The 26,790-nt window shown below is 42.5% G+C and overlaps 1 protein-coding gene across 1 annotated transcript in view; it reads left to right on the forward strand.

Annotated features, from left to right (window-relative positions):
• The first annotated feature begins 2,147 nt into the window (after positions 1 to 2,147).
• Positions 2,148 to 26,790, forward strand: part of CCDC3 (coiled-coil domain containing 3) — a 149,679-nt gene continuing 125,036 nt past the window's right edge. The window contains exon 1 of the mRNA XM_030934906.1: positions 2,148 to 2,267. Within this exon, the coding sequence (XP_030790766.1) occupies positions 2,185 to 2,267 (83 nt within the window). The 5' untranslated portion in view covers positions 2,148 to 2,184. The remainder of the gene's footprint in view (positions 2,268 to 26,790) is intronic.

Below are 26,790 nucleotides of genomic sequence, written 5' to 3' on the forward strand. Positions count from 1 at the left end.
GTGCTTTTCCAGCTTCACAGGTTGGAACTGAGGTTTCCAAAGAGCAAAATGCATTTTGGCTGAAGCAGAGCCAGAAGTCCATGTTGTTTGCATTGGCATCATCCAATTCACTTGTTCTGAATAGGGGAATAAAGTTAATATTTATTTCCTTCATGATTCTTGTATTTCAAAAAAAAAAAAAAAAAAAGGTGCTCTACAGGGTGTCTTTTTTCTTCCCCAGCAGGTATTGATTTGTTTGAATTTTGAGCTGCAATCAAGGATGGAGAATCTAAGTGATCTCTTTGCTCACCAAATATTTGAGTTGTGCGTAGAATATTGACTAATCTCTAATGTGCGGTCTTGATGAAAAGGGAAGAGATAGCGGGGTCTCGTTATTGCATCTCTCCAGTGGATTAGAGAGATTAGATGCCTAAGATGTCCGAAAGCCTGCATCGAGTCAGGTGACCTGATCCTCATTCCCATGCAATGCACAACTTAGGAGGCCTCTCTCTCCAACTGTGACACTTGACATTTGTATGCTCATCTTCATCTTGACTATGTAGCCAACTCTTGGTGTTGTGCAATGAAAAACGGAAAATTTAAGCCAGATGATTAAAAAAAAAGACCACGTGACTCGGGGTATAATGAAAGACAGGCAAATGTTTTCAGATACAATCTCCTTCTCTCCTAGACACACTCCTCACTGTTAAATATTTGGATTTTTTACTTTACTCTGCATCTAATTTTAATCCCTTCTCAGTTGGCACATACTATCGATGGCCAGGGCCCCACAGGGACAGCTAGCGACGTGCCAAGTCGACTCTTCTGGCTGTGGATGTAACACTTAGGAAACACCTTCAAGTTCCTGTCTGCAGTGGGTGCTGCCCAAAGTCCGTATCATAGAAACCTCCCAATTATATGAGAGCCTCCATCTAAAAGTGAATGACATCAATAGGAAAGGAGCATTTTCTGCATAGGTAACAGAATCCATAAAGTGCAAGTGTAAAAGGAAAATAAAAACTTGGGACCCTGTCCGGGTGCCGTGGCTCACATCTGTAATCCCAGCACTTTGGGAGGCCAAGGCGGGCAGAAAGTTCAAGACCATCCTGGCCAACATGGTGAAACCCCGTCTCTACTGAAAATACAAAAAAATTAGCCAGGCATGGTGGTGCGTGCCTGTAGTCCCTGCTACTCGGGAGGCTGAGGCTGGAGAATTGCTTGAACCGGGGAGGCAGAGGCTGCAGTGAGCTGAGATGGCACTACTGCACTCCAGCCTGGCAACAGAGCAAGACTCTGTCAAAAAAAAAAAAAAAGAAAAAAAAATTGGGACCTCAATTCACTCTGCCAAAAGAAAAAACTGAAAGCGCAGTCATGCAAGAAGCTACCTTTTCTTTTGTTCCTAAGATAGCTATGGATAAAATATTAAACATCCCCGCAGATAGTTACTCTTAGTTCACCTTACAGTGTGCGCGAGGTGAGTACATAATTGACCATTCCCCTGCTTGCTGCTTTTCTCTTGCAACGTGTGGATTCGGCCATGTGACCATAACCTTCCTCTTTTCCCTCCAGCCTGCTTTTCCCCTTTAAGCCCTCAAAATCATCTTTGGAGAAAGGCACAGACCACAGACTGTTTCTGGGACTCCATGTTTATTTCTTCTGGGCACGTCCCTAACCTTGGCAAAATAAACTTCTAAGTTGATTGAGACCTGTCTCAGATCCTTTTTGGTTCACACAAGAAAACAAACCGATCTCAGGTCTTAGTCCCTCTGGAGAGCTTTTAGAGAGGCCCATGGCTAACAGGAATCACCCAGGTCTCACAGGGAGGACATGGATGGAGAGCCAGCTTGCAGTTCTCAGGATCACACCAGGCTCCGGAGCAGATTACTGAAGTCTCTTTATACGTACCCAGGCATTCTGTGTGAAAGGAGGCGGGAGGGGAGAGCCAGGTTAGTTTGGGAAATTTTGCATTACCCAAAATTAAGCAGGTTTCTTTGGTCTTCGGTATGCAGATTTTATTGTGAATCTGTAAGAGGCAGAAAGAATAGAAAGTTTTCCCCAAACTTTTTTGTCCTGAGAATCCCTTTTTCCTAACATTCCAAAGGGCACTGTGATCCACAAAGCCCAGGCTGGAGAGAGCCACCCGGAGATGTCAAGGAAGCCCCAGCTGCCGGTCCCCAGCTCCATGGAGACTCACCTACCAGTTTAATGTGGCCATTCCAAACCCATGGGCTTCAAATTTGGCTACCCTCATCTTCAGGGTCACAAGAGGACTTTCTAAGGCAACACAGGTACATGGTTTTTGTTCTTTTTAAATTCTAGGTCCACAATTTCCACGCACTCTCTCCTGTAATTGTTCTGGTGAGAACTGAATGGCGATGAGCCATTGCTGCTGAATGGAGCCTCTCCGTTCTGTCTCGTCTTTCGTAACAGCTGCTTCATAAATGCAAGACATCCCTCACTCTCTCTCATCTTACTAGGGTGCATTGCCCCAGGGTGGACAGATATCTGGGTTGCCAGACAAATTGCTGGATTGGCTTCTTTTTTTTTTAGAAAGTGAATGATTCTATTGACTAAGTAATAAATCTTTTTGCAGATGAGATGATTTCTAATTCTTGGCTTTCATGAAATTTGAGAGGAGACCTAATTGAGTTGTCAGAATTAGATCATTACATATTTTTGATGATAGATCACTGTATCTGAAGGAGCTTGAGTAATAATTGATATTGCTATGATAAAATTGCTTCCACTCTTGTCTACTTCTTCTTCTTCTTTTTTTTTTTTTTTTTTTGAGACGGAGTTTCACTCTCGTTGCTCAGGTTGGAGTGCGATGGCCCGGTCACGGCTCACTGCAACCTCCGCCTCCCGGGTTCAAGCAATTCTCCTGCCTCAACCTCCTGAGTAGCTGGGATTACAGGCATGCCCCACCACACCTGGCTAATTTTTTTGTATTTTTAGTAGAGATGGGGTTTCACCATGTTGCCCAGGCTGGTCTCAAACTCCTGACATCAGGTGATCCACCCACCTCGGCCTCCTAAAGTGCTGGGATTACAGGTATGAGCCACCACATCTGGTCTTTTTTTTTTTTTTTTTTTTTTTTTTTCTTTTTTTGAGACAGGTTCTTGCTCTGTTGCCCAGGCTGGAATGTAGTGATGTGATCACAGCTCACTGAAACCTCAAACTCCTGGGCTCAAGGGATCCTCCCAACTCAGCCTCCCTAGCAACTGGTATGACAGGTGTGAGTCATCATGCCCGGCTAATGTTTTTATTTGTTGTAGAGATGAGGTCTCACTATGTTGCCCAAGCTGGTCTCTAACTCCTGGGCTCAAGCAATCCTCCTGCCTTGGCCTCCCAAGGTGCTGGGATTACAGGAATGAGCAACCATGCCCAGCTTATGTACTTCTTTTTTTATTTTGTTTTGTTTTGTTTTGGAGATGGAGTCTCACTCTATCACCCAGGCTGGAGTCCAGTGGCACGATCTCAGCTTACTGCAATCTCTGCCTCCTGGGGTTCAAGTGATTCTCCTGCTTCAGCCTCCTGAGTAGCTGGGATTGCAGGTGCATGCCACCGCACCCAGCTTATTTTTGTATTTTTAGTAGAGATGGGGTTTCACCATCTCGGCCTGGCTGGTCTTGAACTCTTGACATCATGATCCCCCTGCCTCGGCCTCCCAAACTGTTGGGATTACAGGCGTGAGCCACTGCTCCTGGCTGCTTATATACTTCTTTATATGAAAAAAGTTTTATAGTGCTTACAATAGCAGTAGCAACAATAATTGTAAAATGAGAAAAATGTTGATGAGGACCCTGCCTATTTTAGTAAGAAGTGGAATGAAGAATAGTTTTCCCAGTAAAATTCTAATTTTTATGTTATATATATATATATATTGTTTGTTTGTTTTTGAGGCAGAGTCTTGCTCTGTCACCCAGGCTGGAGTGCAGTGGCGTGATATTGGCTCACTGCAACCTCCGCCTCCCGGGTTCAAGCGATTCTCCTGCCTCAGCCTCCCGAGTAGCCGGGATTACAGGTGCGTGCCACCACACCCAGCTAATTTTTTGTGTTTTTGGTAGAGATGGGGTTTCACTTTGTTAGCCAGGATGGTGCCCTTGTGATCCACCTGCTTCGATCTCGCAAAGTGCTGCAATTGCAGGCATGAGCCACTGCGTGTGGCCAATAATTTCTTAAAAATATATATGTTATTTTGATAAGTTGCATATTAACAGTACCTATACTGGTAATTCAGTCCAGAGAGATTTCTTTGATACCTGGAGCCATATGGTCACAGAAAATTTTAAAAATTAATTTCAATTTATATGCATGCTTTTGTCATAGATAATTATGAGTGGTCAATGAAAGAATATCTGGCATTGAATATATCACATTAACATAATATAATGTAGAGAAAGTAGAATGGAAATACAAGTTTAAGCAGTAAATGGAGTACTTTTTTGCCTGTTAAAGATGAGCTTGTTCATGTATGTTTAAATGGAATTGTATTTGATATGAAATTGCTATGGCATTTAGATTCCACGGGAAACATTTTTAGAAGTCATGTAAGAGCTTTCCTTTTAAATCATTGATGACACAAACAAATGGAAAAACTTCCCATGCTCATGAATTGGAAGAATCAATATGTTAAATGGTCATACTGCCCAAAGCAATCTACAGATTCAACCCTATTTCTATTAAACTGCCAATGTCATTTTTTTTCACAGAATTAGAGAAAAAAACTATTCTAAAATTTATATGGAACCAAAAAAGAGACATCACATTATTAGACTTCAAACTGTACTATAAAGCTGCATGGTACGGGTACAAAAACAAACACATAGACCGATGGAACAGAATAGATAACCCAGAAATAAGGCCACACACCTGCAGCCGGCTGATCTTCAACAAAGTCAACACAAATAAGCAATGGGGAAAGGACTGCTTATTCAATAAATGGTGCCGGGATAGCTGGCTGTCCACATGCAGAAGAGTGAAACTGGATCCTTACCTTTCATGTAGAAAAATTAACTCAAGATGGATTAAAGATTTAAATGTAAGACCTTAAATGGAAAATCCTAGAAGAAAACCTAGGAAACACCGTTCTGGACATTGGTCTTAGAAAATAATTTATGACAAAATCCTCAAAAGCAATTGCAACAAAACCAAAAATTGACAAGTGGAATCCAATTAAAGGACTTCTGCAAAGCCAAAGAAACTATTAACATAGTAAACAGACAACCTACTTAATGGGAGGATATTCACAAACTATGCATCTGACAAAGGCCTAATATCCAGAATCTATAAGGAACTTAATTCAACAAGCAAGAGACAAAAATCTTATTAAAATCGGGCAAAAGACGTGGGCAGACACGTCTCAAAAGAAGCTGTACAAATGACCAACAAACACATGAAAAAATGGTCAACGTCACTAATCATCAGAGAAATGCAAATCAAAACTACAATGAGATACCATCTCACACCAGTCAGAATGGCAATCATTAAAAAGTCAAAAAACAACAGACTAGTGAGACTTCAGAGAAAAGGGAATGCTTATTTACTGTTGATGAGGATGTAAATTAGTTCAGCTGTGGTGGAAAGCAGTTTGGAGAGTTCTCAAATGACTTAAAATAGAACTGTCATTCAACCCAACAATCCCATTACTGAGTATATATCCAAAAGAAAATAAATCATTCCACCAAAAGGATACCTGCAATCATATGTTAATCACAGCAATATTCATAATAGCAAAGACATGGAATCAACCTAAGTACCCATCAGTGCTGTACTAGATAAAGAAAGTGTGGTGCATATGCACCAGGGAATACTACACAGCCAGGAAAAAGAATGAAAGCATGTCCTTTGCAGCAACTTGGGTGGAGATCTTTATGTCATTATCCTTGTGTCTTTTTATTTTTAATTTTAATTTTTTTTATTATACTTTAAGTTCTAGGGTACATGTGCACAACGTGCAGGTTTGTTACATATGTATACATGTGCCATGTTGGTGTGCTGCACCCATTAACTCGTCATTTACATTAGGTGTATCTCCTAATGCTATCCCTCCCCCCTACCCCCTCCCCACAATGGGACCCAGTGTGTGATGATCCCCTTCCTGTGTCCAAGTGATCTCATTGTTCAATTCCCACCTATGAATGAGAACATGTGGTGTTTGATTTTCTGTTCTCGAGATAGTTTGCTGAGAATGATGGTTTCCAGCTGCATCCATGTCCCTACAAAGGACATGAACTCATCCGTTTTATGGCTGCATAGTATTCCATGGTGTATATGTGCCACATTTTCTTAATCCAGTCTGTCACTGATGGACATTTGGGTTGATTCCAAGTCTTTGCTATTGTGAACAGTGCCACAATAAACATACGTGTGCATGTATCTTTATAGCAGCATGCCTTATAATCCTTTGGGTATATCCCCAGTAATGGGATGGCTGGGTCAAATGGTATTTCTAGTTCTAGATCCTTGAGGAATCGCCACACTGTTTTCCACAATGGTTGAACTAGTTTACAGTCCCACCAAACAGTGTAAAAGTGTTCCTATTTCTCCACATCCTCTCCAGCACCTGTTGTTTCCTGATTTTTCAATGATTGCCATTGTAACTGGTGTGAGATGGTATCTCATTGTGGTTTTGATTTGCATTTCTCTGATGACGAGTGATGATGAGCGTTTTTCATGTGTCTGTTGGCTGTATGAATGTCTTCTTTTGAGAAGTGTCTGTTCATATCTTTTGCCCACTTTTTAATGGGGTTGTTTGTTTTTTTTCTTGTAAATTTGATTGAGTTCTTAATAGGTTCTGGATATTAGCCCTTTGTCAGATAAGTAGATTGCAAAAATTTTCTCCCATTCTGTAGGTTGCCTGTTCACTCTGATGGTAGTTTCTTTTGCTGTGCAGAAGCTCTTTAGTTTAATTAGAACCCATTTGTCAATTTTGGTTTTTGTTGCCGTTGCTTTTGGTGTTTTAGACATGAAGTCCTTGCCCATGCCTATGTCCTGAATGGTATTGCCTAGGTTTTCTTCTAGGGTTTTTATGGTTTTAGGTCTAACATTTAAGTCTCTAATCCATCTTGAATTACTTTTCATGTAAGGAGTAAGGAAAGGATCCAATTTCAGCTTTCTACTTATGGCTAGCCACTTTTCCCAGCACCATTTATTAAATAGGGAATTCTTTCCCCATTTCTTGTTTTTGTCAGGTTTGTCAAAGATCAGATGGCTGTAGATATGTGCTATTATTTCTGAGGGCTCTGTTCTGTTCCATTGGTCTATATCTCTGTTTTGGTACCAGTATCTTGCTGTTTTGGTTACTGTAGCCATGTCGTATAGTTTGAAGTCAGGTAGTGTGATGCCTCCAGATTTGTTCTTTTTGCTTAGGATTGTCTTGGCAATGCAGGCTCTTTTTTGGTTCCGTATGAACTTTAAATAAGTTTTTTCCAATTCTGTGAAGAAAGTCATTGGTAGCTTGAAGGGGATGGCATTGAATCTATAAATTACCTTGGGCAGTATGGCCATTTGCACAATATTGATTCTTCCTATCCATGAGCGTGGAATGTTCTTCCATTTGTGTCCTCTTTTATTTCATTGAGCAGTGGTTTGTAGTTCTCCTTGAAGAGGTCCTTCACATCCCTTGTAAGTTGGATTCCTAGGTATTTTATTCTCTTTGAAGCAATTGTGAATGTGAGTTCACTCATGATTTGGCTCTGTTTGTCTGTTACTGGTATACAAGAATGCTTGTGATTTTTGCACATTGATTTTTACCCAGAGACTTTGCTGAAGTTGCTTATCAGCTTAAGGAGATTTGGGGCTGAGACAATGGGGTTTTCTAAATATACCATCATGTCATCTGCAAACAGGGACAATTTGACTTCTTATTTTCCTAACTGAATACCCTTTATTTCTTTCTCTTGCCTGATTTCCCTAGCCAGAACTTCCAACACTATGTTGAATAGGAGTGGTGAGAGAGGGCATCCCTGTCTCATGTCAGTTTTCAAAGGGAATGCTTCCAGTTTTTGCCCATTGAGTATGATATTGGCTGTGGGTTTGTCATAAATGCTCTTATTATTTTGAGATACGTTCCATCAATACCTAATTTATTGAGAATTTTTAGCACGAAGGGCTGTTGAATTTTGTCAAAGACCTTTTCTGCATCTATTGAGATAATCATGTGGTTTTCGTCTTTGGTTCTGTTTTTATGCTGGATTACGTTTATTGATCTGCATATGTTGAACCAGCCTTGCATCCCAGGGATGAAGCCCACTTGATCATGGTGGATAAGCTTTTTGATGTCCTGCTGAATTTGGTTTGCCAGTATTTTATTGAGGATTTTTGCATTGATGTTCATCAGGGATATTGGTCTAAAATTCTCTTTTTTTGTCATTATATCTCTGTCAGGCTTTGGTATCAGCCTGACATTTTACAACATTTTACGATGTTGGCCTTGTAAAATGAATTAGGGAGATTCCCTCTTTTTCTATTGATTGGAATAGTTTCAGAAGGAATGGTACCAGCTCCTCCTTGTACCTCTGGTAGAATTCAGCTGTGAATCCATCTGGTCCTGGACTTTTTTTGGTGGGTAGGCTATTAATTATTGCCTCAATTTCAGAGCCTGCTATTGGTCTATTCAGGGATTCAACTTCTTCCTGGTTTAGTCTTGGGAGAGTGTAAGTGTCCAGGAAATTATCCATTTCTTTAAGTTTTCTAGTTTATTTGTGTAGAGGTGTTTATAGTATTCTCTGATGGTAGTTTGTATTTCTGTGGGGTCAGTGGTGATATCCCCTTTATCATTTTTTATTGCATCTATTTGATTCCTCTCTCTTTTCTTCTTTATTAGTCTTGCTAGCGGTCTGTCAATTTTGTTGATCTTTTCAAAAAACCAACTCCTGGATTAATTCATTTTTTGGAGGGTTTTTTGTGTCTCTATCTCCTTCAGTTCTGCTCTGATTTTAGTTATTTCTTGCCTTCTGCTATCTTTTGAATGTGTTTGCTCTTGCTTCTCTAGTTCTTTTAATTGTGATGCTAGGGTGTCAATTTTAGATCTTTCCTGCTTTCTCTTTTGGGCATTTAGTGCTGTAAATTTTCCTCTACACACTGCTTTAAATGTGTCCCAGAGATTCTGGTATGTTGTATCTTTGCTCTCATTGGTTTCAAAGAATATCTTTATTTCTGCCTTCATTTCATTATGTACCCAGTAGTCATTCAGGAGCAGGTTGTTCAGTTTCCATGTAGTTGAGCGGGTTTGATTGAGTTTCTTAGTCCTGAGTTCTAGTTTGATTGCACTGTGGTCTGAGAGACAGTTTGTTATAATTTCTGTTCTCTTACATTTGCTGAGAAGTGCTTTACTTCCAACTATGTGGTCAATTTTGGAGTAAGTGCGATGTGGTGCTGAGAAGAATGTATATTCTGTTGATTTGGGGTGGAGAGTTCTGTAGATGTCTATTAGGTCTGCTTGGTGCAGAGTTGAGTTCTCTTGCTTGATATCCTTGTTAACTTTCTGTCTCGTTGATCTGTCTAATGTTGACAGTGGGATGTTAAAGTCTCCCATTATTATTGTATGGGAGTCTAAGTCTCTTTGTAAGTGTCTAAGGACTTGTTTTATGAATCTGGGTGCTCCTGTATTGGGTGCATATATATTTAGGATAGTTAGCTCTTCCTGATGAATTGATCCCTTTACCGTTATGTAATGGCCTTCTTCGTCTCTTTTGATCTTTGATGGTTTAAAGTCTGTTTTATCAGAGACTAGGATTGCAACCCCTGCTTTTTTCTGTTTTCCATTTGCTTGGTAGATCTTCCTCCATCCCTTTATTTTGAGCCTATGTGTGTCTCTGCATGTGAGATGGGTCTCCTGAATACAGCAAACTGGTGTGTCTTGACTCTTTATCCAATTTGCCAGTCTGTGTCTTTTTTTTTTTTTTTTTTTTTTTTTTTTTTTGAGGTGCAGTCTTGCTCTGTCGCCCAGGCTGGAGCGCAGTGGCCGGATCTCAGCTCACTGCAAGCTCCGCCTCCCGGGTTCCCACCATTCTCCTGCCTCAGCCTCCCAAGTAGCTGGGACTACAGGCGCCCGTCACCTCGCCTGGCTAGTTTTTTTGTATTTTTAGTAGAGACAGGGTTTCACTGTGTTCGCTAGGATGGTCTCGATCTCCTGACCTTGTGATCCGCCCGTCTCGGCCTCCCAAAGTGCTGGGATTACAGGCTTGAGCCACCGCGCCCGGCCTAGTCTGTGTCTTTTAATTGGACCATTTAGTCCATTTACATTGAAGGTTAATATTGTTATGTGTGAACTTGATCCTGTCATTATATTAGCTGGTTATTTTGCTCACTAGTTGATGCAGTTTCTTCCTAGTATCAATGGACTTTACATTTTGACATGTTTTTGCAATGGCTGGTACCTGTTGTTCCTTTCCATGTTTAGTGCTTCCTTCAGGATCTCTTGTAGGGCAGACCTGGTGGTGACAAAATCTCTAAGCATTTGCTTGTCTGTGAAGGATTTTATTTCTCCTTCACTTATGAAACTTAGTTTGGCTGGATATGAAATTCTGGGTTGAAAATTCTTTTCTTTAAGAATGTTGAATATTGGCCCCCACTCTCTTCTGGCTGGAGAGTTTCTGCCGAGAGATCTGCTGTTAGTCTGATGGGCTTCCCTTTGTGTGTAACTCGACCTTTCTCTCTGGCTGCCCTTAACATTTTTTCCTTCATTTCAACTTTGGTGAATCTGACAATTATGTGTCTTGGAGTTGCTCTTCTCGAGGAGTATCTTTGTGGCATTCTCTGTATTTCCTGAATTTGAATGTTGGCCAGCCTTGCTAGGTTGGCGAAGTTCTCCTGGATGATATCCAGCAGAGTATTTTCCAACTTGGTTCCATTTTCTCCGTCACTTTCAGGCACACCAATCAGATGTAGATTTGGTCTTTTCACATAATCCCATATTTCTTGGAGGCTTTGTTCATTTGTTTTTACTCTTTTTTCTCTACACTTCTCTTCTCACTTCATTTCATTCATTTGATCTTCAATCACTGATACTTTTTCTTCCAGTTGATCGAGTCAGTGCCTGAAGCTTGTGCATTTGTCACGTAGTTTTTGTGTTGTGGTTTTCATGTCTATCAGTTCTTTTAAGGTCTTCTCTGCATTGATTATTCTAGTTATCTATTCATCCATTCTTTTTTCAAGGTTTTTAGTTTCTTTGCACTGGTTACGTAGTTCCTCCTTTAGCTCTGAGAAGTTTGATCGACTGAAGCCTTCTTCTCTCAACTCGTCAAAGTCATTCTCCGTCCAGCTTTGTTCCATTGCTGGCAATGAGCTGCGTTCCATTGAAGGGGGAGATGCACTCTGACTTTTTGAATTTCCAGTTTTTCTCCATTGCTTTTTCCCCACATTTGTGGTTTTCTCTGCCTTTGGTCTTTGATGATGGTGACGCACTGATGGGGTTTTGGTGTGGGTGTCCTTTGTCTTTGTTAGTTTTCCTTCTAACAGTCAGGACCCTCAGCTGTAGGTCTGTTGGAGTTTGCTTGAGGTCCACTCCAGACCCTGTTTGCCTGGGTATCAGCAGCAGAGGCTACAGAAGATAGAATATTGCTGAATAGCGAGTGTTGCTGTCTGATTCTCGCTCTGAAAGCTTCGTCTCAGGGGTGTACCCCACCATGTGAGGTGTGAGTTGTCGGTCTGCACCTAGTGGGGGATATCTCCCAGTTAGGCTACTTAGGGGTCAGGGACCCACTTGAGCAGGCAGTCTGTCCGTTCTCAGATCTCAACCTCCGTGCTGAAAGATCCACTCCTCTCTTCAAAGCTGTCAGACAGGGGCATTTACCTCTGCCGAGGTTTCTGCTGCTTTTTGTTTAGCTATGCCCTGTCCCCAAAGGAGGAGTCTACAGAGGCAGGCCGGCCTCCTTGAGCTGTGGTGGGCTCCACCCAATTCAAGCTTCCTGGTGGCTTTGTTTACCTACTTAAGCCTCAGCGATGGCGGGCACCCCTCCGCCAGCCTTGCTGCCACCTTGCGGTTAGATCTCAGACTGCTGTGCTAGCAATGCAGGAGGCTCTGTGGGCGTGGGACCCTCTGGGCCAGGTGTGGGATATAATCTCCTGGTGTGCCATTTGCTAAGACCCTTGGTAAAGCGCAGTATTACGATGGGAGTTATCCAATTTTCCAGGTGTTGTGTGTCTCACTTTCCTTTGGCTAGGAAAAGGAATTCCCTTCCCCCTTGCGCTTCCCAGGTGAGGCGATGCCTCACCCTGCTTCAGCTCTTGCTGGTCAGGCTGCACCCACGGACCAGGGCCAACTGTCTGACATGCCCCAGTGAGATGAACCCAGTACCTCAGTTGAAAATGCAGAAATCACCCGTCTTCTGTGTCATTCATGCTGGGAGCTGGAGGCTGGAGCTGTTCCTATTTGGCCCTCTTGGGCACACCCTCCCTATTTTTATTTTTATTTTTATTTTCGAGACAAAGTCTCACTGTATGCCCCTGGCTGGAATGCAGTGGCGTGATCTCGGCTCACTGCAACCTCCACCTCCTGGGTTCAAGTGATTCTCCTGCCTCAGCCTCCCGAGTAGCTGGGACTACAGGCACACACCACCACGCCCAGCTAAGTTCTGTATTTTTAGTAGAAGCAGGGTTTCACCAGGTTGGCCAGGGTGGTCTCAAACTCCTGACCTCAGATGATCCGCCCACCTCAGCCTCCCAAAGTAGCTGGGATTATAGGTGTGAGCCGCCAATGCCCAGCTTATCTTTGTGTCTTTGTCTTTGCTTTCATCTTTATGTCTCATGGACATAAGGATGGTAGTAATAGACACTAGGGGCTCCTGGGTAGGGGAGAGGGAGAGGGATTAGGGTTGAAAAACTATTGGGTGCTATGCTTACTACCTGGATGACAGGATCACTTGTGTCCCAAACCTCAGCATCACACAAATATACCCATGTAACAAACCTGACATATACCCCCTAAGCCTAAAATAAAAGTTGAAATTTTTTTTTTACAAGTTTTCCTTTTAAATGTTCAATGTTTGCAATTCACTGGAAGTTGTATCCTTTCTATGCAAACTTATGAAGGAACATTTGAGATGTTAACTTAAATGGGTATGAGAAGCCATGGAATTTTTCTTTTTCTTTTTCATTTTTTGAGACGGAGTCTCACTCTATCACCCAGTCTGGAGTGCAGTGGCACGATCTTGGCTCACCGCAAGCTCCACCTCCCAGGTTCACGCCATTCTTCTGCCTCAGCCTCCCAAGTAGCTGGGATTACAGGCGCCCATCACCACGCCCGGCTAATTTTTTGTATTTTTAGTAGAGACGGGGTTTCACTGTGTTAGTCAGGATGGTTTCGATCTCCTGACCTCGTGATCCGCCCCCCTCAGCCTCCCAAAGAGCTGGGATTACAGGCGTGAGCCACCGCGCCCGGCCGAGAAGCCATGGAGTTTTCAGCCATAATTGTAGAAGGTAACCAAGCAAGAAGTTGAAGGTCTCTGCATCCAACAGCACATAAGAAGAACTTAAAAATAGGTATTCGGAGATGACAACATTTGGCTTCAACCAGCATTTGAGCTGTTCCCACATTTCTTTCATACCCGATAACCAACCTCATCGACTGGGCCATGGGACCGCCTTATGGAAACTGTCCTGTGGGAGTCTCCTGTCCCTCATTCCCTGACTCATCCTTGCCTCAAATCCCAGAAAGCCTCAGAAAGTAGAAGGTGAAATGTTGGTACTAGTTCCCAAGCCCTAGTCCGTCCACCAGCCATCTCAACAGTTAACCATGGTTTGCAGATTTGCAGTTTTCCAAGTGTTTTCCTCTCCTTCCGCTCCTCACTGCTACCTGTTGTGACAGGTGAAGAAATTGGAGCTCGGAGGATTTCAGTGATTTCCCGGGGATCACAGTAAGAAACAACATCGTTAATATTTGGATCCAAGCTATCGGTCATCAAGCTCTGTGTTTCATCCACGACATCTCATTGTTTCTGGAGAGTCTTCTTTTAGACAGAGGCCAAAGCAACTGGGATCGCCTGAGTCTGGGAGCCCACTCAGCACTCTTAGGGAGATGGTGGTGAGTGGGTGTCCCTGGTCTCTTCTGGGAGCTTCCATCACGATTATCTGCCAGGGCTGGGCATGGTGGCTCACACCTGTAATCCCAGCACTTTGGGAGGTTGAGGCAGTTGGATCACTTGAGGTCAGGAGTTCGAGACAAGCCTGGCCAACGTGGTGAAACCATGTCTTTAAAAAAAATACAAAAATTAGCTGGGCATGGTGGCATGCCTCTGTAGTCCTAGCTACTTGGGAGACTGAGGCAGGAGAATTGCTTGAACCAGGAGGTGGAGGTTGCGGTGAGCCGAGACTGCACCACTGCACTCCAGCCTGGGTGACAGAGTGAGACTCTGGCTCAAAAAAAAAAAAAAAAAAAAAATTATCTGCCAGACACTTGGAGTGAACTTACAGTGAGGGGGAAATCAACACATACAGATAATTAGTGTGGAACAAGATACCACAGTGTGGAGCCAAGACAAGTAGAAATAAACATTCATATAAAAATGTGCAGGATTGCCGTGAGTGGTGTTTTAGTCTGTATAGTTATACCAGAAATAAGAATTGGTCAGATGTCAAAATACTACTCATCTAGCTTTAGTTTTTATTTTTAATTGAAGACAAAAGGCTTTTAAGAAACCAAGAGAAATACTAAATCTGTTTCAGCGTACGTCAAAGGGCCCAGATGAATAGTTACTTCTGGCTGGCTAAGTTGAATTTATGCTTTGGGTGTTACTTTTGAGAACTTTCGAGGAGAATTTTTTTTTTCTTAGTACACTTACTAAAAAGGCTCCTAGATATACATATTGGAAAATTAATTACCCAGTCTTTGGGGCTTAAGTTTTTTGGTTCCTCAGCATGAGGTGTATTCATTTGAGGCTGAGCCCTTGAGAACATTAAAAGTCAAATGAAATTTCTAAAAAACAAGAAAGATTCTCAAGGTCTTAAAGGTGAGATACACAATAAATAATTTGCATCCACTTAGTGCATACAGGAAATAATCTACTAGACAGGACTCCAGCATTGTACATAATACAAGGTCATCCTCAAAGGCTACCTCAAAGTTTGGGTATGCAGGTGGCCAGGAGTTTAGTAACCTGGAATTTATCTTACCTGTCCTCATTGGTTGGCTCCAGCTGTTTACTTTGTGTGTGTGTGTGTGTGAGACAGAGTTTTGCTCTTGTTGCCCAGGCTGGAGTGCAGTAGCAGCTCACTGAAACTTCTGCCTCCAGGGTTCAAGCAATTCTCCTGCCTCAGCCTGCTGGGTAGCTGGGATTACAGGCATGTGCCACCATGCCCAGCTAATTTTGTGTTTTTGGTAGAGACAGGGTTTTACCATGTTGGTCAGGCTGCTCTCGAACTCCTGACCTCAGGTGATCCACCTGCCTTGGCCTCCCAAAGTGCTGGGATTACAGGCGTGAGCCATCGCATCCCCAGCTGTTTACTTTTGCGGATGACTCACGTTGCTGGTGGTTCAACCTCCACTGACAGATAGGGCTCACTTCCTGTTGTCACAGCCTATCTTGGGCTGGCAAACATGTTAACATAAGGGGACAGTGTCACAAATATTAAATTCTGCATGGAATTTTCCCAAGCACAATCTGGGTATTGTGAAAAACTTGCAAATGGTACCCTGCATCTCAGTTCACTCTGTTCACCCCAGGTTCTGAGATGTCCTTCTCATGCCCGTCTTGCCTGGGACAGACAACCTGGACTTTCAAGTTAATGCCTTTGTGACTGGACTTTTAGTGCCAGAGGATCACTTGCCTGAAGGCATAATTCAAATTACAGTGAAATCAGACAGATATTCATAGACTATCAAGCTGGGAGGATGCCAGAGACCATTTACCAATGTCAGCGGTCACCTAGGTGCTATCGGCAACTCAGGCAGGAAGATCTTTTTCTGTGAAACCTTTCCATGCAGGACAAACAACATTCTAGATCCTGCCTACTGCATGTCACGAGTACGTCTGTCACAATTACTGTAAAAACTAAAACCCACCTCTCCCGCATTTCCAAGTACTGGGGGTCCTACCATTTTCAGCTGACAATGCTGTGCACAGGGAGGAAATCCAGGAACAGAGAATTACTTGCCTGAGGTCACAATGCAAATTACAGTGAAATCAGAATGTTACTCTGCACGCTCCCACATTTAATCTCTGTCCTGATACTATCCATCTGTACAGCAGCAGAAAAACATCCTAATTAACTTACTATTTGTGACCAGTATCTGTGAAATGCTTTAAACTCCTAGGCAAAAGATACTAAGTAACCACTCCTAGTTCTTTATTGTTTATTTGTAACTCAAAGCACTATCAATTCCAGTGTAAATAACCAAATAATAATTTAAATTGTAATCCATTCTGGAAGTACTTTTTTTTTTTTTTTTTTTTTTTGAGACAAAAAATTCTGTCACCCAGGCTGGAGCATAGTGGCACGATCTCAGCTAACTGAAACCTCCACCTCTCAGGTTCAAGTGATTCTTCTGCCTCAGCCTCCTGAGTAGCTGGGATTACAGGCATGCGCCACCACACCCAGTTAATTTTTGAGAGATGGGGGTTTAGTAGAAATGGGGTTTCACTATGTTGCCTAGGCTGGTCTCGAACCCCTCACTTCGGGAGATCTGTCCGCCTTGGCCTCCCAAAGTGCTGGGATTACAGGCATGAGCTCAAAGTACTTTTTCTAAAGAAAGCTAGATCAGGGATGAATAGATGACCACAACCCTGCCAGTGCTTGTTTATCTGAACTGAAGCATGCACCTGGTAGCATTTGAGCTCTCCTAGATATTTTGTCAAAAAGTTTCTCTTGGAGTTACATTATCTATTCCAGAGACCCCTGTTTAGGTTCTTCTGGATTGCGGGGAGGGAACTGGACTTTCAGAAGTAGCCCAAATGGGAGCTAAAGGAGCCACTTTGAGCAGGTGTGCAAGATGTAGCCACAAGGAGGCATAAGTGCTGCAGGACCGTGTGGGAGAAAATAGCCCCCTCCCCAGCCCACAGATCTCTCCCTTCCCACAGCTGCGTCAGCGGAGCAAGATGCTTCCTGCCAAGCACTTGAAGCTGCCCGGAACAAGGTGCTACACAAACACTGTCATTATTGCTTCTAATATGCAGACCCTGAGCTCTCTGTCTGTAAATACCAAGACAGCAGTGGGGCTGGGTAGACAGAAGCCAGGGCTTAGAGCACCCAGGCTACTTGTTGCTAGTGCTTTTCCAACCAGTGATGCCAAGCCTCTAAGCTAAGCCCCAGGAAGTCCTATATATTTGTCTGTGATGGAAGCTTCCTCTTTTGGAACATAACTACTGGTTTGTTATCTTAAACAATCAACTTTTGTTCTTTCCCAACAGAGCTCCTACACAGCCCTGGGCTGCTCTTTCTCTTTGCTGAGTCCTGGGAGCAGATCTCAGGTCTTCCAGCTTTCTTTTTTCTTTTTCTTCTTTTTTGCTTTCCAACTTTTAAGTTCAGGGGTATATGTGCAGGATGTGCAGGTTTGTTACATAGGTAGGTGTGTGTCACGGTGGTTTGCTGCACAGATCATCCCATCACCTAGGTATTAAGCCAAGCATCCATTAGCTACTCTTCCTGATGCTCTCCCTCCTCCTAACCTCTACCCTCTGACAGACTCCAGTGTGTGATTTTCCCCACTGTGTGTCCATGTGGTCTCATCATTCAGCTCCACTTATAAGTGAGAATATGTGGTATTTGGTTTTCTGTTCCTCATTAGTTTGCTGAGGATAACAGCTTCCAACTCCATCCATTCCCTGCAAAGGACGTGATCTCATTCCTTTTCATGGCTGCATAGTATTCCATGGTACTGCATTTTCTCTTCTGAAATCTGTTGGAGACCTGGCTGGGGAAAAGGCTGTTAGGGTCTAAGTTGTTAGTTTCCCTCCTCCACTGTGGAACCAGCAGAGGAGTAGGAAAGTGTAGACACTCAGGGTATATGCAGCCAGTTCCACCAACTAAGGCAGTACAGAGTGCCTACAAGATCAAAGGATGCTCCTCTGGAAATCTTTGCTTGAGAGATGGGGTCTCACTATGTTGCCCAGGCTGGTCTCAAACTCCTTGGAGGGAGAGCTCAAGTGGTCCTCCCACCTTGACCTCCCAAAGTGCTGGGATTATAGACACGAGCTACTCTGCCTGGCCTCCTCTGGATATCTTGGCTGGCAAGGGGGTTCAAAGCTTAAGAGATGACTTTGCAGCCAAATTCAGAGGGTGGTTAGCTCTTCAAGACAACGCACTGAGTTTCCTCAACTACCCAATAGCATGGAAAGAAAAAGGGAGGAGAGAGATGATTATTTTAGTGATTCTAGTGAGACAAATATGAAAGAGACTTAGAGACATGATCACCTTCTACGATGTTTCCAATAAACCTATGGTAAAAAGATTATTTTAGATATTGGGAATTTTTATATAGGATCAAGTGTCAGATGATTAATTTTGTTGGACGTGTTAATGGCATTATGGTTACGTAATACAGTATTATCTTCTTTTTAGTTACCCAGTGAAGTATTTCGTTTAAAAAAGTCTTGAAAACTTGGATTTGTTTTAAAATATTTTGACTTTTAAAAAGTAAGTGTAGATGAAATGTATGATAAAATGTTGATAATTATTAAAGCTGAGGGCTTGTACACTATTTTAGACATTTTTATTTTAAAAAATGTAGCGATGACAAATATTTTATATAAAAATATGGGAATTAGTTATGTGATAAAGGTACTTTTAAGGTACATGAGGCAGCCAGGCACAGTGACTCACGCCTATAATCCTGGCACTTTGGGAGGCTGAGGCGGGAGAATGGCTTGAGACCAGGAATTCAAGACCAGCCTAGGCAACATAGTGAAACCCTATCTCTACAAAATAATAAAAAAAGAAAATCAGCTGGGCATGGTCGTGCATGCCTGTAGTCCTAGCTACACTGGATACTGAGGTGAGAGGATTTCTTGAGCCTGGGAAGTTGAGGCTTCAGTGAGTTGTGATCGCACCACTTGACTCCTGCCTGGGTGACCCCATCTCAAAAAAAAAAAAAAAAAAAAAAATGTACATAAGGGCTGGGCACAGTGGCTCAAGCTTCTAATCCCAGCACTTTGGAAGGCCAAGGTGGGCAGATCACCTGAGGTCAGGAGTTCGAGACCAGCCTGGCCAACATGGTGAAACCCATCTCTACTAAAAATACAAAAATTAGCTGGGTGTGGTGGCGTGCACCTGTAATCCCAGCCACTTGGGAGGCTGAGGCAGGAGAATTGCTTGAACTCATTAGGCAGAGGTTGCAGTGAGTGGAGATCATGTCACTGCACTCCAGCCTAGACCACAGAGGGAGACTCCATCTCAGAAAAAAAAAAAAAAAAGTACAGAAGGCCTTCACTTTTCTGTCTAGCTTGGAGAGAACATGGTTTTCTGTAAGTTTTTCTGATTTAAGCTCTTTGGGAAAGAGTTTCCTATTTGCAAAGTTTGGTATGGTTTACTTGACGTTTTAAAAAATACATAGTATGGATTTTTAAAAAGGCTTTGAAAAACCTGTTAAATACAGTGAGGTCAACAGTATAAAAGAGATAGGCCAGGACTCATGACAACATCTGTTATCCCCCAGTATAATATTTCTTCCATGTTCTCCTTTTCTGTATTACTTCATCCTGGTGGGCGGCTACTTTTTTTTGAGACAGAGTCTTGCTCTGTCACCAGGCTGGAGTGCAGTGGCGCGATCTTGGCTCACTGCAATCTCTACCTCCTGGGTTCAAGTGATTCCCCTGCCTCAGCCTCCTGAGTAGCCGGGACTACAGGTGCACACCACCACCCCCGGCTAATTTTTTGTATTTTTAGTAGAGCTGGGGTTTCACCATGTTGGCCAGGATGCTCTTGATCTCCTGACCTCGTGATCCACCCGCCTCGGCCTCCCAAAGTGCGGGGATTACAGGCGTGAGCCACCGCGCCCGGCCCGGCAGCTACTTGTTTACGGTATTAGACACTTCAGCTCCTTTTTCCTTCTCTCTCTAGAGGAAAAGGTTTTGTTTTTTGGTCTATTCAAGCCCATTTCCTGAAATATCTTCCCAAGTAGTGCCAGTTCCAGGACAGCTTAAGTCAAGGAGCAATGGGTTGCATGTGAATAGTGATCATGAAACCTGGATGTTCTTGATACTTTAAAACCTGCCTTGGGATGATATAGTCCTTCCCTTAACATGAATTAAACAAGCAGAACATGGTTGGTTCAATGGAACATATACAGACATGATACAGAGCTTTCCCTTAACTAACTCACAGGTTTAACCACAAAAACAAAAATTACAACAGTTTTAAAAGGTTCACATAGACTAGAGGCTGTTCTGGCAAAGCGTTTTTGAAAAATGTTGTCATTCATTCCAGAACCAAGTTGCGACTTACCTTCTTTACTAGCTAGCGTTTATTTTTTATTTTATTTTTATTGTTGGTCTCTAATGTCTAACATATAACTGCCGAGCTACAAGAACCATCACTGCAGTCATGCCCAAAAGTGAGAATTTCTTTTTTCTAGCTTTTAGGAAGTTAGCTGAAAAAATAATGTAAGACATGCTAGAGCAAAAACAGGAGAAAAATGTACTACAGCTAAGAAGAGGCAGCTTCCACCTAGGAAAGCCTCTGGCTGTGAGATTGCCACCCAGAAATTCAGAGAGATCAGTGTTCTCTACCCGGGTAACCTGAAATGACGCCAGGACTGGGCTTTATAGAGATTCCCTCCAGTCCTGTTTTTCTTTTCTTTTCTTTTCTTTTTTTTTTTTTAATTTTTGAGACAGAGTCTCACTTTGTCACCCAGGCTGGAGTGTAATGGTATGATCTCGGCTCACTGCAACATCTGCCTCCTGGGGTCAGGCGATTCTCCTGCCTCAGCCTCCCAAGGAGCTGGGATTATAGGGATCCGCCACCATGCCTGGCTAATTTTTGTATTTTTAGTAGAGATGGGTTTTAGTAGAGATGCTAGCCAGGCTGGTCTCAAACTCCTGACCTCAAGCGATCCACCCACTTTGGTCTCCCAAAGCGCTGGGATTAGAGGCGTAAGTCACCGCGCCCAACCCCAGACCTGTTTTTAACCCAACAGGACAACACAAAACAGCTTCCTGAGGCAGTATCAAAACACCTTTCCTTATGACTGGGGATGTGGGATTTGGAGGTGAAAACCGTGGAGTGGGCAGTGGAATCAGAAAGGATACAGCAGGAGCGCATTGTCGAGGTTGGCATCCTGTCACTCTCTCCTGCACCCCAGTCACACACCTGCACACCCTGTTTAGTGGCCGAACAAGCTATTCAAAGTCAGAGGGCAGTTTCACACACTGTCAGGTCATTCACTGATCCAATAAGTATCTACTGGCAGCTGGAGTCATTTTGCAGGTACTATGGTATGGCAGGAAGGGAAGTACTATGCTTCCTGTCCTCAGGTCAGTTCCAGTCTAGCAATGTCCAGAATAATTCCTTACTTCTCAAGAGGCAGAAGCTTGGTTTTGGTGGATTTGACTATGAGAGAGAGAGATGGTACCCTTTGCATGTGCCACTATAATCCTGTTATTTCCTAAATATGCATATTTGTATCTCATCAATTCATCCTCCTGGGATTCCACCCCAAACCAGTTGTTTAGTGTGTGGGTCAAAGGGACTAGAAAGAGTCCACAAATTCACTCCAATACCATTTTTCTGATGAAATGGGATAATCCATTTAAATCCCTAATTGTTTGGTGCAACCCTGTCATCTGTGGGTGCTCTCTGAGATGAGAATTGAGTAGTTCTCACATTAGGAAAAAAATTAACTCAAAATCCCAATGAGTTGTTCAGCTATCTGGGTGGTCTGGTTCACTCCTCTTCTAAATTCAGTTCTGGATTGTGTGTATTAGTCTGTTCTCATGCTGCTAATAAAGACATACCCAAGACTGGGTAATTTATAAAGAAAAAGAGGTTTAATGAACTCACAGTTCCACGTGGCTGGGGAGGCCTCACAATCATGGCAGAAGGTGAAGGAGGAGCAAAGGCACATCTTACATGGCGGCAGGCAAGAGCATGTGTGCAGGGGAACTGCCCTTTATAAAACGATCATATCTCATGAGACTTATTCACTATCATAAGAACAGCATGGGAAAAACCCACCCTTATGATTTAATTACCTCCCACTGGGTCTCTCTCATGACACATGGGGATTATGGGAGCTATAATTCAAGATGAGATTTGGGTGGGAACACAGCCAAACCATACCATTCTGGCTTTTTCACATTAATAAACTATATATTGTAGTAGCCTGGTCATTGTAAACCAGAGGGTCCTGGTCAAACTGTGGCAAACGCACTACTGCAAAATTATCATGTCACCTAAGACGAGCAATCTTTGTTTCTATCATTGATTGAGGAGACAGAATGTGGGATTTATATTCTGGTTTAGACATTTCCTATATGTAACTATGAGAACTTGGGAAAGTTAATATAACCCCTCTCAACTATTGTTTTAGTTCATTATCCATAAAATGGGGCCAATAATAGTCACCTTGTAAGGTTGTAGTTGTTAAATGAGCTCAGGTGCAGAAAGTACTGAGTAGTTTTTTTTTCTTTTTTTTTTTTTAATTTTTTTTTGAGACAGAGTCTCACTCTGTCACCCCGGCTGCAGTGCAGTGGTAAGATCACATCTCACTGCAGCCTCAAACTCCTGGGCTCAAGCAATCCTCCTGCCTCAGCCTCCCAAAGTGCTGTGATTAGAGGCATGAGCCACTGTGCCCCGGGCATGGGTGGTTGATATATAATATGACATATGGCAGCTGCTCAGTGAATGACAGCTATTAATAAGTTCATGCTTAGCCTCTTAATCAGTGTCTTAGTGCAATGAGAAGTCAGAGAGAAAGAGACAGGGGAAGACTTCGTATTATTATGGGATGTGTAGAAATTCCTGATAAATATGACAATTGGGAACTATTTCTGAAGGGAGTTGTTGAATCACTTTCTCATTAGATTCTTTAAGACAGCATCTGTTCGTTGAAAGAGTTGGATGTGGAGGGGATGCCCCCTGAGGTGTGCTTTGGGTTCTGAGAAACATCTGTTAGTGGAGGAATTGCTCTTAAGATTCCCCCACGAACCTACACACTGACCCTCACATATGCTCACCCCTGTTGACAGCTCCACCCTCCAGCTTGCCCATAGACCAACTCCCTGTTCTTCAGTGGTTTTGTTTTCAAGTTTGACAGACACAGAGCTGATACTAAAGCAAGGTTGACAGGTCCTTTACAAATTACCAAGATTGCCATGTGCCATGTGCCATGGAAACAAAGGAACAATGACAAAACCCCAAGGGTTGGGTGTTCTTTGCTTAATTGCTTGTGAAGATATGTGAAAGGAAAGGAAATTTCAGATCTGGTAAAATGACGGATCTGTTCAGGAGGAGGAAATGGAAGAAGAGGTAACAACACCCTTGGGGGCGGCCCAGGCAGCTCTGTTAAGATCACTGGCTCCGTGGAAGCATTTTGATGACAGAGTTTTACTTACAGTACTTCTTATACTCATGCTGGAGTGGGAAAGAAAAGCTTATGACGTTGACTATTATGAGATTAAACTGAGAATTTCTTCGGGGGGAAAACAAAATGGTCAGCATGTATGCTTTTTGGCTGGATTTTAAATCTCTTTAAAAAACAATTACCTGTAGTTTCATCAGGGATTAGATGAGAATGTGGAGTGTTTCCTAAATTTTAGTGAATTCAGCCATTTCAAGCCATTTCTATTGCTATGTGAAAAAGGCATATCCCGGGTATTGAATGCTAAGTGCAGACCGTGCAGTGCTATAAAACGTGAAGTACTCGTATTCTTCAAACTTTCATTTAAAGCTTAAACATGAAGCCGAGAAAAAAAATTAAACCCCCATTTAAAAACTATACCTTTGTTCAAAATGTTCCATGTAAGGACTATAGGCCTTTTAGAATTAATTTCTGTAGAATCCTCCCACTAAAGCAGTTTGTAAAAGCTGTAGGTTATTAAGGTACGATGAGAAAAGTACTATTGTATATAATTTCAGGCCACACCTAATGATCAGTGCCTAGTCATAAAGCTGAGGGGAGAGTGACCTTCTAATTCTTCTTAAAAAGTAAAGTTTTTTACTTTTAATTTTTTTTAAATTTATTTTTGAGACAGAGTCTCACTTTGTCACACAGGCTGGAGTACAGTGGTGTGATCTTGGCTCACTGCAACCTCCACTTCTCGGGTTGAAGTGATTCTCATGCCTCAGCCTCCCGAGTAGCACATGCCACCACACCCAGCTAATTTTCACAGTTTTAGTAGAGATGGAGTTTTGCTATGTGGGCCAGGCTGGTCTTGAACTCCTGACCTCAAGTGATCTTCCCACCTCAGGGTCCCAAAGTGCTGGGATTACAGGCGTGAGCCACCATGCCTGGCCAAGTTTTTTAAAAAAGATATTTTCAGGAAGAGGGATGATGTTTGGTGCTATTATGATGGTGTTATTTCCAGGGACCAGCAATGTCCAAAGACTGTTTTGTGTCTTACACCTTTTCTGCAAAGTGTTCTTGGTCTGAGAATGAGACTCTAAGTACAAAAACTAAGTGAAAAACAAAATACAAGAAGATCTCTTTATATCTGAGGATAATTGATAGCAGGAAAAGGCCATTCAACTGGAATCCACTTAAAGTGAGGACCAAAATGTCACCATAGACCACATAAAACAGGTTCGATGGTAGTTTTTTAAAATAAAATGAAAATTTATAAAAGTGATTTTTGATGTTATAATTAACAAGATTCTTTTATAATGACAATAGCACCCTAAGTCATTTGTTCAACCAAACAAAGGCTGTGATAGAATTTGGTGGCTCTCAATAAACTACTTCTTATTACTTGCTCCCTTATGAACTCCCTTACATGTTGATTCTGTGTTTGGCTACAGGATGAGCTTTGGCCAATACAACTTTAGGAAGAGTGATGCAAGGGAAGGCTTGATAGGTCCCTGCACTTTGAGGCTTGTCTTCTTGGAATGCTTCTCCTTGGAACCAATCTGCCATGTTATGAGAAACCCTAAGCAACCACATGAAGAAGAACTGAAGCCCCTTCGCCCATTCCAGTTGAGCCTCCAACCAGCAGCCAGCACCAATTTACAGCCATATAAATGAGGCCATGGCAGACCTTCTAGAAAGTCCAATTCTCAGTCAACAATATATGGAGTGTAATAACTCCCTGGTCAACCCACAGAATTGGAAGAAGTAATAACAAATTATTATAAACCATCCAATTTTGGGATGGTTTGTTATGCAGCAATAGATAACTAAAATAGAAATTGTTACCTGAACATGGGGTCCTGTAATAACATAGACTTTGAGTCTGGCAGAAGGAATGAAGAAATGTGGAAGAATGGGAAGGAGACTGTTAGCAGGGTCTGGAAGGGCAATGAGGAGATGCCTATGGGAAGCTGGGGGAAAGAGAACCCAAGTTATGTATTGGCAGAACAAGTAACAGAATGGTTGCCTTGGAATATGGGAAATAGAAAACATACCTAATAAACTTGTGGACCTGGCTAAGGAGGTTTCCAGGCAGAAAATATTGAATGTGCCATCTGGTTTCTTTTTAGTTGTCTATGATAGAGAACAGAAGATAAAAGTTAAGCTAAAGAAGGACCTGTTCAGATTTCAAGCATAATTTAGAAGAACTAAAAAGGAGCTACAACTTGCTGTGTTTGATAACACAATTGTTTTTCATTCCTAGTCTTTCCAAGAAAGAATTTTCAAAGTAAGAAATGGCCTTGGTTTGAAGACGCCATGCAGGGTGCTGGGAGCGAAATATGGCTTTAGGGTCAAGATCTTTGTTAACACGTTAGAAATATTTAAGGAATATCTCAGAGAGTCTCTCAGCTAGGCAAAATACACTAAGAATTTTAAGAGTATTCTCCCATAGCATCCTGACATGCAGCCAGAGAGAGGCTGCAATTGCCAGTTCTGCAGAGAGAGGACTGCCTTGAAGAGATCTGTTAGTGCGGTTTTCTCTAATGGAGATTATAGTTTGAAGCATATAAAACTATACAATTTTTAATAAAATTATATCAGCCTGGACTAAAAAAAAAAAAAACTAAGGAAAGAGATAGTTCAAAACAAAAAGATGCTTCAAGACCTCCAAACTTCTATGGGGAGGAAGTAAGCCAGAAAAGAAACTCAGTTACACACCTGGGTCATTTATCTTGGAAAAAGAAGGATATCCCAGAGAACGGAGCCTAAAGCACAGAGGGCAGAGGTAAGAGGCACAGAGAATCAGTTCCAGGGACTAGAACTGAGCCATCATCAGTAAACTAGCTGCATGTACCTTACTGGATTTCAAAATTGCTATGGACCAGTAACTTCTGTGTACCACCCATTTTCAACCTTTTTGAGTAGGAATGTCTATTGCGGGTCTCCCTATGCTTGCCTCATCATTGTATATTGGATGTGTGTAGGTCAGAAAACACGCCTCTTTAATTCACACATCTTCAGATCAAGAGGCGCTGCACCCAAGAAACCCCTTCTGCACCTGGGTTGATTTGGATGCTGAGATTCTGTACGTGATAACAAAATGAGATAAGACCTCGGATGCCTTGGAGGGGATAATTATATTTTTCATGTAGTAAGGACGTGGTCCATTAGAGAATGGAGAGTGCTCTGGTGGCCCTCAATGAATCTTATTTCCTGGGATTCACAGTTTTGTGTAGTTCCCTCCCTTATTGATTCTCAGCTTGGCCATGTGACTAGCTTTAGACAACGGGATGTTAGCAAGAGTGGTGTGACGGGAGACCTGATAAATACTTGCACATTGGGGCTTCTTCTCTTAGAATAGTTCTTCTTGAAAT

The sequence above is a fragment of the Rhinopithecus roxellana genome, chromosome 1 (assembly GCF_007565055.1).
Source record: "Rhinopithecus roxellana isolate Shanxi Qingling chromosome 1, ASM756505v1, whole genome shotgun sequence".
NCBI classification, from domain to species: domain Eukaryota; kingdom Metazoa; phylum Chordata; class Mammalia; order Primates; family Cercopithecidae; genus Rhinopithecus; species Rhinopithecus roxellana.